This window comes from Musa acuminata, chromosome BXJ3-1 (assembly GCF_036884655.1).
Source record: "Musa acuminata AAA Group cultivar baxijiao chromosome BXJ3-1, Cavendish_Baxijiao_AAA, whole genome shotgun sequence".
In the NCBI taxonomy this organism is placed as follows: Eukaryota; Viridiplantae; Streptophyta; class Magnoliopsida; order Zingiberales; family Musaceae; genus Musa; species Musa acuminata.
This window is the reverse complement of record NC_088349.1, coordinates 5,879,469-5,889,087: the sequence shown is the minus strand read 5'-3', so window position 1 is coordinate 5,889,087 and position 9,619 is coordinate 5,879,469. Positions and strand designations below refer to the sequence as shown.

The 9,619-nt window shown below is 45.9% G+C and overlaps 1 protein-coding gene and 2 pseudogenes across 1 annotated transcript; all 3 read left to right on the top strand.

Moving 5' to 3' along the window:
- Positions 1-523, top strand: LOC103984390 (peptidyl-prolyl cis-trans isomerase-like; annotated as a pseudogene).
- Positions 524-2,662: 2,139 nt separating this feature from the next.
- Positions 2,663-5,568, top strand: LOC103984401 (uncharacterized). Its single transcript, XM_018829719.2, has 2 exons — positions 2,663-2,904; positions 2,979-5,568. The coding sequence occupies exon 2, from the start codon at positions 3,089-3,091 to the stop codon at positions 5,054-5,056; it is 1,968 nt and encodes a 655-aa protein (XP_018685264.1). The 5' UTR covers positions 2,663-2,904; positions 2,979-3,088; the 3' UTR covers positions 5,057-5,568.
- Positions 5,569-8,321: 2,753 nt separating this feature from the next.
- LOC135629522 (cold shock protein 2-like) lies at positions 8,322-9,481 on the top strand (annotated as a pseudogene).
- The last annotated feature ends 138 nt before the right edge of the window (positions 9,482-9,619 follow it).

Below are 9,619 nucleotides of genomic sequence, written 5' to 3'. Positions count from 1 at the left end.
ATGGCCACGGTGAACCGTCGCCCTCGCGTGTTCTTCGACATCACCATCAACGATGCACCGGTGGGGCGGATCGTGATGGAGCTGTATTCAGACGTGGTGCCGAAGACGGCCGGGAACTGCCGGGCGTTGTGCACCGGGGAGAGGGGCGTGGAGCGCTCCGGGAAGCCGCTGCACTACAAGGGGACGCGCTTCCTCCGGGTGACCCCGGGCTTCATGTGCCAGGGCCGCGACGTCGCCCACAACGACGGCACGGGAATGGAGTCGATCTACGGCGGTAAGTTCGCGGACGAGAACTTCACCAGGAAGCACCGGCTGCTGTCCATGGCGAACGGGGGCCGGGACATGAACGGATCGTAGTTCTTCAATCTGCATGGAGAAGGCGCCGTGGCTGGACGGCGAGCAGGTGGTCTTCGGCCGCGTGGTGGCGGGGATGTCGGTGGTGAAGGCGATCGACTTGATGGGCTCCATGAGCGGCGAGACCAAGACGGAGGTCCTCATCGCCGACTGCGGCCAGCTCTCTTAGAACGTCATAGAAAGATTTAAGTAAGTCGATGACTTGAGAATAGAACCCAAAATAGTTGGAATCTTCTTTACAACTCAAATTTTGAATCCATTTATTATATGATTATGGAGAATTTTCTTTTTTTTAGCTTTATCATTTGATTTGATGTCGACATGTGTATTGGGTTAATTATTATTATTATTATTATTATTATTATTATTATTATTATTATTATTATTATCCTGCTTTATGATTTATGATTTTTTTTATGCACGTCATCATTTTCCAGAAAATTTTCAATAATTTTCATGTTTTCGAGTTTAAGTATAAATTAAAATTTTGAGATTGATCTTATTATGATATTACAGCAATTGTAAGGCCGAAGTCATGCCAATAACAATTTATTTCTACTAGCCGGAGGATGATCATGTCAAGAATTGGTAACCATGGAAAACGATGGATGATACATAATATAATGCCAACCAAGTCCTTTCTGGTGGACGACCCCATTGTAAGGCCGAAGTGATATATAGATCACATGCCGCATGATTCATTATAATTTCAGTACATAAGCGTAAATCATTGTTGTTATTATTATTGTTGTTATTATTATTATTATCGTCAGACTCAGTCTAACAAGATCGGACCGGACCGATTGGATCGAAAAATGAGACAAGAAAAAATCAATCTATTCTTAGCATCGATTTATTATAAAAAAAATCCCGCTACTTGTTCAATTTCTTACATGCTAAAAAACATCTAAAATGCTACTTTTTCGTAAATCAGATTTTTTTTATTTTTATTTTTAAAAAATAATATTACTAATGATTTTTGTCTTACGCCCTCATCTTCACTTTCATCCATTATTATAGAGACATCACTAAGGCCTTTCGTCATAGCCCATGTTACAACTATCATTTCCCTCGTTACCTTCGCTTCAGATACTTTTTGTTGTACTATCTTTGAATAGGGCATCCTCGACCCTCCTCCGCATCTTGAATTTCGAACCTTTCGTATTAAAAGGAGTCCTAGCTTGTTTTCATCTTGTCATATTCTTAGTTGGGATTGCCTAAGGTATATGATACTCGAGCAATATTCGTTTGCAAGGATCAACCTAAACATTAATATCGTGCAATCCACAAAGGACCTATACAATGAAAAAAATGGTAGAAAGATGAACATGTGAGTATTTTATTATCATCGCACATGAAAAGAGCAAGATAATCAAGATCCAAAACAGTTAACTCTTATTAGGCACAAATGGGTCTCGAAAATGGCTTAAACTAGCGCACACAGAGGAGGCTCTAAATATAGATGAATGCCCAATGTTCATTAGGATTTTCATCAAATAGAAAGCGAACATACTAAAGATGTTACAACACCCCTCTAGTGCCACCCAAGGGGTTCTAAGGTGTTGATACGACTAACATTTCATATTATTAAACTATCGACCAAAAATCAACCCATGGTATATGAGAATAAGGTTATATTGGACCATTATCCTTCGTACAATGTCGCATATCCAAAAATATTTATGAGTATTATATGATAAAAATACAAAACAAAAACACTAACAACAAATAAAAATAAAATTAACGATAGTGTTTTTTTGTCCCGAATATATTGTATACAAGAAAGCACAAAGAACAACGAGAAACAAGAATAAAAAATATCATAAAAGGAGCATGCCTTCATTCGTTTTCACTCCTCGTCGCCACTCGATTAGGGGAGCATGACAACTCGAGAAGATATAGATGACACCTAATGCGATGGACCATATAAGAGAAGAGAGAGGAAAAGTCTTACCATGATCACTCATTTATCGTGTTCCAAGTTAACGATGAGAATGACGAAACAAGACAATATATGGTCACAAAGATGTCTTAACGGTGACAAACAATGGCGAAAACACATCGACATATAAGGGCGAGAATAATGAGACGAAGGTGATCACGTAAAACAACGAGAAATAAAGTCATGGGTAATCTCATCGTTTAGAAAATAAGAACGTGTTAATAAACGAAAAATAAAAAATCGAAGTTTTAAAAAAATTAAAAAAAATTATGGCGTCATGCTTATGAGAGAGGTGTGATGCTTTTTAGGTTTGTTGGCTCTAATTAGATCTAAACACGGAGGATTATAGACTACAGCGGCAAGTTGGTGTGATTACAATGGAAATAACCTCCTGCTAATAATATCACACCATAAATGCACGCAGAAAAGGAAGAGGAAGAGGAGGAAGACGGGGAGATGGGTTGTGATGCGGAGCAAAATTCGCGGTAGGCTCTGCAAAGAAAGGCAAACAAGTAGGCTCAGGCGGAGGCGGAGGCGGAGGAGGAAGAAGACGAAGGCGTTGGTGTCTTTTCCCGTTCACCTCGCCGGCACGCCCATCATTTCCTCCGGTACCAATTCATTCCCCCTCTCTTGACACCGGAGGCGAAGAACAGGAACTGACAGAGAGAGGGGACATGAAAAGGTCCCCTCTTTTTGGTGAAATCATATCCGTCATTTGATCCGCAGAAGCAGAAAGAGGAGGAGGAAGAGGAGGAGGAGGAGAGGGGGAAGGAAAAGGAAAGCTAGGAGAAGATGATGGGCGATGGCGGGGTGAAGCAGATATTGGCGAAGCCGATCCAGCTGGCGGACCAGGTGAGCAAGTTGGCGGACTTCGCGCACTCGTTCAAGCAGGAGTGCGCGGAGCTGAAGGCGAAGACGGAGCGCCTGGCGGGGCTGCTGCGGCAGGCGGCCCGTGCGGATCTGTACGAGCGGCCCGCTCGCCGCATCATGAACGACACCGAGCAGGTGCTCGACAAGGCCCTCGCCCTCGTCGCCAAATGTCGCGCCCACGGCCTCGTCCGCCGCGTCTTCACCATCATCCCCGCCGCCGCCTTCAAGAAGATGTCGACCCAACTCGACAACTCCATCGGCGACGTCTCCTGGCTCATCCGCGTCTCCTCCTCCGCCTCCGCCGGTTCCGACGATAGTGACGGCGACATTCACCTCGGCCTCCCACCGATCGCACAGAACGAACCCATTCTCTTCCTCATCTGGGAGCAGATTGCCACCCTGCACACCGGCTCCCTCGACGCCCGCGCTGACGCCGCCGCCAGCCTCGTCTCCCTCGCCCGCGACAACGACCGCTACGGCAAGCTCATCATCGAGGAGGACGGCGTCGGCCCCCTCCTCCGCCTCATCAAAGAGGGCCGCCTCGACGGCCAGGAGAGCGCCGCCCACGCCCTCGGTCTCCTCGCCCGCGACCCGGAGAGCGTCGAGCAGATGGTCCTCGGTGGCGTCTGCTCCACCTTTGCCAAGGTCCTCAAGGAGGGACCCATGAAGGTCCAGGCCATGGTCGCCTGGGCCGTTTCCGAGCTAGCCGCCAGCCACCCCAAGTGCCAGGACGTCTTCGCCCAGAACCACGTCGTCCGCCTCCTCGTCAGCCACCTCGCCTTTGAGACCGTCCAGGAGCACAGCAAGTACACTATCCCCTCCAAGGATATGTCAATCCACTCCGTCGTCATGGCCAACAGCAGCGGCAGCACCGCAGCCGCCAGGAACGACGCCAGTGCGTCGGTGGCCATGGACAGCTCCGAGCAAGGTATGGTCAAGCATCCTACCGCCGACCAGAACCAGAACGCCAACACGAACCAGATGCACTCCTTGATCCAGTCCACCATGGCCGTGAAATCCAACAAGGTCCCGCACAATTCCAACAGCCACAACCCGCACGCCAGCAGCAACGGCAAGCAGCATCATGTCACCTTGTCGGGGACCAGCATCAAGGGCCGGGAGTTCGAGGACCCGGCCACCAAAGCCTACATGAAGGCCATGGCCGCGAAGGCCCTGTGGCAGCTCGCCAAGGGCAACCCGGCCATTTGCAAGAGCATCACCGAGTCCAGGGCTCTTCTCTGCTTTGCAGTGCTCCTCGAGAAAGGGACGGACGAAGTCCAGTACAATTCGGCCATGGCCCTCATGGAGATTGCACGTGTGGCGGAGCAGCATTCCGATCTCAGGCGTTCAGCGTTCAAGCCGAGTTCCCCAGCTGCTCGGGCAGTGGTCGACCAGTTTCTGAAGATTGTAGAGAAGGCTGACTATGATGACCTTCTTGTTCCCTGCATTGTGGCCTTGGGCTGCTTGTCAAGGACATTCCGGGCAACGGAGACCCGAATTATAGCGCCATTGGTCCGGTTGCTTGATGAGCAGGAGATGGTCGTCTCAAAGGAGGCTGTCATTGCCTTGACCAAATTTGCTTGCACCGAAAACTACCTCCACCTTGATCATTCGAAAGCCATCATCAATGAGGGAGGGTCAAAACACCTGGTTCAGCTGGTGTATTTTGGTGAACATCTGGTTCAGATTGCGGCATTGATATTGTTGTGCTACATTGCACTTCATGTGCCTGATAGTGAGGATTTGGCACAGGCTGAGGTTCTCACGGTGCTTGAGTGGGCTTCCAAACAGGGGTACATGGTTCAGGACCCAAAGGTGGATAGCTTATTGCCGGAGTCAAAGGTTAGGTTGGAGCTCTATCAATCAAGAAGTAGCAGAGGATACCATTGAGTCTAGGGAAAACACCCTTGCAAGGGTTTGATGGGCGCGGAAGAACAGCAGGGCCAGCTATGTGCATCTTTTCTGAAGGTCCAGGAATGAACATGCCTCGAGGTTGCTTCTATATGCATTCTTAAGGTCACACCAAAGAATTCCCTAAACTTATTAGTTCATCAAAGTGGTTGAATGTGTTTGGTTCATGATTAGCTTGGGAATTTTGGTCGTGGGGGCATTGTTTGTCCCTAGTCAAGGATTTCATAAGCTGAAAGAGTGGAGCCTATATTGGTTTTGTTAGCAGATCACTATTTGGAGGGGCATTCTAACTTTTCAAGCCTGATAATGTATATTGGCTGCTTTCAATGGTGAACTAATGTTAAGTGAAGCTTTTGTTACTGTGTATGATGTCCACTACATATCAAACGACTTTAGGTTTTCCAGTTAGCATGTTCTTCCTTTTTGTATCTTGTCACTGCGTATTGTATCATTTAGACATGAAAAGCTTCCACAGAGAGGGCTTTCAATTCTTTGTTGTTTTTGTGCTTGAAACTATTTTGCTGCTTGGGTATGCTAGCTATCGAGAAACTTGTTAGAGCATGAACTAGCCATTGGAGATGCTGGTTTTATGTCCGAAATATTTGTCCATATAGTCTGTTTAATGACATGGACCAATTAAGCATTGCGGAGTTTCACTAACTAGGGGTTTGGAGAGATTGGGGTCATGTAACCATATTGGATATGCTTAGCCTCATTAAACCTTGAGAATCATTAAGATATTTGATTTGTTTTGATTACATGCAAAGAAAAGTTAGATATTTGGCATGTCTTAGCTCTCAGCAGAAGCTGGCTGTTCAATTCCTAGAAAGACATCCAAATTTCTCTGTAGACAATCTGTGACTCTTCTTCAAATAAATCAGACAATTTTGACCAGACTTGGCTTTTCAAAAAAACACAAATTGCATGCAGCTTTGCTCCATCTGATCAGGTAATACATCATTATGATACTGGCTTTGCTGGGTTCTTGTGGTGAATCATTTTGTACAGGTCTTAGGTACAGAAACCCAATTTTTTGATATATAGTTTGCTCAATTCATAGTTGATTCTGATTTCAGAGTCTTTTCCATGCCTTCTGTGTATGCTTCCTATCTTCTTTAGTTTCTACTTGCTCCATTATTCATAATATATCTGCTGAAATAGCTCCTTGTGATGTCATTTGACTTTATTACTTTCGTCTAAAACTGAGTCATAAATCAGGAGCTGTTTTATGTCAGTGCACAATTTAATGTCAAGTTTCTGGTTTCCAAGAATCATGCACAGCACACTAAGACATCCGCTGGAGTGGTGAGATCATTAATTCCAGTATCTATCACTCTAGTTTCCTTTTTCCACTCACATCACAGCCATGGAAGTGTAGGATTAGGTACAGAAGTAGACCAGATTTGTCTTACCATGTCTTTGCAACAGGTGATCAGATTAATCTGCTGTTTTCTCCTGCAAGTTTCCACCTTCCTGTCCTGCAATTAAATGTTGTGACAAGGCATAGAAGCTACCTTCCTTTGCCACTCCTCTTTTAGTTCAGTTTTCTTGTTCATCTTGCTCCTCATTCTGTAAGATCTGCAGTTGCTTGATTCTGGAAGGGAAATCTAGTTTTTTTTCTACCATTTTGATTGGAATACACAAAAGCAAAGAATCCCATAAAATCTGGTAGGTGAACAATGCTGTTGAGAGTGAAATCATCTCATCACAATACTACAGAAAAGTCAAGAAACTGTGAGAGCATGTCCAGGGACGGAAAAAGAGAAATCTCACTTGTGTTTGCATGTGTGGCATGGGATACTCCATCTTCCATGTCTCTCGCCATTACTTCGCATCACTGTGTATGACAAAAGTAACAGATGTGTCGTTCTTGCCACTTCTAGGCAGCCATTGCTACTGGCCAAAACTCCACTGTAGTTACTGTTGCTCTTCATTGAACCATGTCAGGCCAAAGCATGTGGAACGCATAGCATCTGTCTGCAGAATAATTGAAAGGACATATGTAATATTTTAACAAAGGAAGAGACCTATACTGATCTGTATAACATTCTGATTTAGATATGCTGCATTAAAGTAGGAAAATTAATGATTCAATTATTCTATCGGAGTGGATGGTGATAATTGATGACTAATGTACACTGATGTTAGAAAATAAACCGATAACTAATGAAATATCAATATAGTGAGCTGAAACATTAAAACATAAGGTATTATTTTTTGTATACTTTAGTAGAATAAGGTATTATTACAAAGCAAAAAGAATTAGAAAAATAAGTAAAAAATTAATCTTAAAATTTTCTCATTATGATATCAGTTGGTCAGTGTTTGTGAACCTTTACGCCGTGGCTAGAGAGTCAGTATAGTTCGATCCTGTCCCGAACATGCAAGATCGCCTACGTGGATACTCGGGTGGCGGAAGTCGTCGTCCGGTTGGGTCGAGCTCAAACCTCGTTTCAGGAATGCAGGGGTTCCCATTTGATTGGTCGCTTCTTTCCTTGATGTCGGGCTCTTGCACACAAGTTGGGGTCGGGAGGGAGATTTTCTGACTCGACCCCTCCGAAGATTTAGTTAGAGCTTGGTGGAAAAATAATCAAGACCCCTGGCGCTGGCCAAGCGATGGGTTTTTATACCCTGCGTAAGGGGATCGATCGTACCTAACTCATTCATGGCCGCCGATCCTTTAAGCAGCGAACTTATACTTTTTGTGCGATCATTGATCGTCCTTTGTGCCTTGATGCCGAACAGTGGCGTCACACTTGACTAGCACCGTCCTGATCTTTGTGGGACGACGTTGTACTTGATTGACGTCATTTCGATCTTTGTGGGGCGACGTTGTACTTAATTGGTGTCGTCCCGATCTTTATGGGGTGGTGTCATACTTGGTCGATGTCGTCTCGATCTTTGCGAGGAGACATTGTACTTGGTCGGTGTCATCCCGATCTTTGTAGGGCGACATCATACTCGATCGATGTCCCGATCCTCATGAGACAATGTCGTTCTCGATCGGCATCGTCAGAGTGGTGTCGTATTTGATCGATGTTGTCATGCCCAAGGGGTGTGGTACTGACGTGATCTGTCATATTGACTTTAAGACTCCTGATCGGCACTGATGTGGCTGTGAACGATTGTCAGACAGCATGTCGTCAAATTGGGCTGTATCCTATATTATTATATAATAATAAATCTCATATTCAAATGCGTGTATGGTATTTGATGTAATGAAATTTCGTGCCACTTCGAAGAACACATCATCAATCAAGGCGTTATTTTGGCCCCGTCATCACCGATCTCTTTTCCCATCCAACGGTCATCATTCTGCCACGGTGTCCCTCTCGCCTCGCAGGGCTCGCTCGCTCGTTACATGGCGACCGGGAGAGGGAGTGACGAGGGGAGGCTTCTTAGGGTTCCTTCGTGGTGTTCGAGATCGGCTCGATCGATCCGATGGTGCAGGCAAGCGGCCGATCGAGGGGCACGGTGAAGTGGTTCAACGACACCAAGGGGTTCGGCTTCATCTGGCCGGACGACGGAGGGGAGGACCTTTTCGTCCATCGGTACCCCATCAAGGCCCAGGTGTACCGGACCTTCGCTGAGAGCGATGTCGCCGAGGGAGACGATGGCCCCATCAAGGCCGTCGACATCACCGGGCCCGGCGGATCCGACGTCCAAGGTGGCGGCGGCTGCCGGAGTGATTTCTACGGGAGGGTGGGTATGCTGGGACTACCGGGTTAGCGATGGTGGCGGTTGGCGTAGGAGAGGCGGTCGGAGCTTGTTATAGCTGCGTTGAGGCTGGGCATATCGCTAGAGATTGTTACAGTGGCGGCGAAGGTGGTGGTGCTTGTTATTACTGTGGTGAGATGGGGCATCTTGCTAGGGATTGCTATCAGGGCGTCGGAGGCGATGGAAGGTATAGCGGTTGAGGTGGTGACGGCAACCTGTCCTGTTACAGTTGTGGCGTGATGGGGTACTTTGCTAGGGAATTCCCTTGCAAGAACTGAGGATCAATCACTTTCAAGCTTTGGCTTACTTTCTTTGCATTTTGCTAGGGATTGCTCTCGGGGCCATGCAGGCGGAGATGGACGGTTTGATGTTGGAGGTGCTGTCCTGTTACAGTTGTGGCGAGATCCGGCACTTTACTAGGGAATTCCCTGGCAAGAACTGAGGATTAATCACTTTCAAACATTCCCTTAGATTTCTTTTGTTCCACCTAATATTGATAGTTGGTAGTACTCCTTTTTTGTGCTTGGCTTTATGTTTTTCCCCTATCTGCAAAGGATATGGACATGTTCTGTTCTTCTGTTGATTTTGATGGATTGTTACCTACTTTGGGGTTTACTGAACAAAATTTGTATGCATTATATGTGTTTCTGCCTCGTTTTTCAGATATTTACTTATGCGCTTGTATAATTGCTTTGCTACATTTCTCTAAACATCATTCTTGTTGCAGCTTCTTTCCATTTTATTTAGCTTTGTCATGTTATTGTCATTATGATTTTGCATTATGCAGTTGAACTGTGGCTTCATTTTGGCTTGTAAGTTACCTCT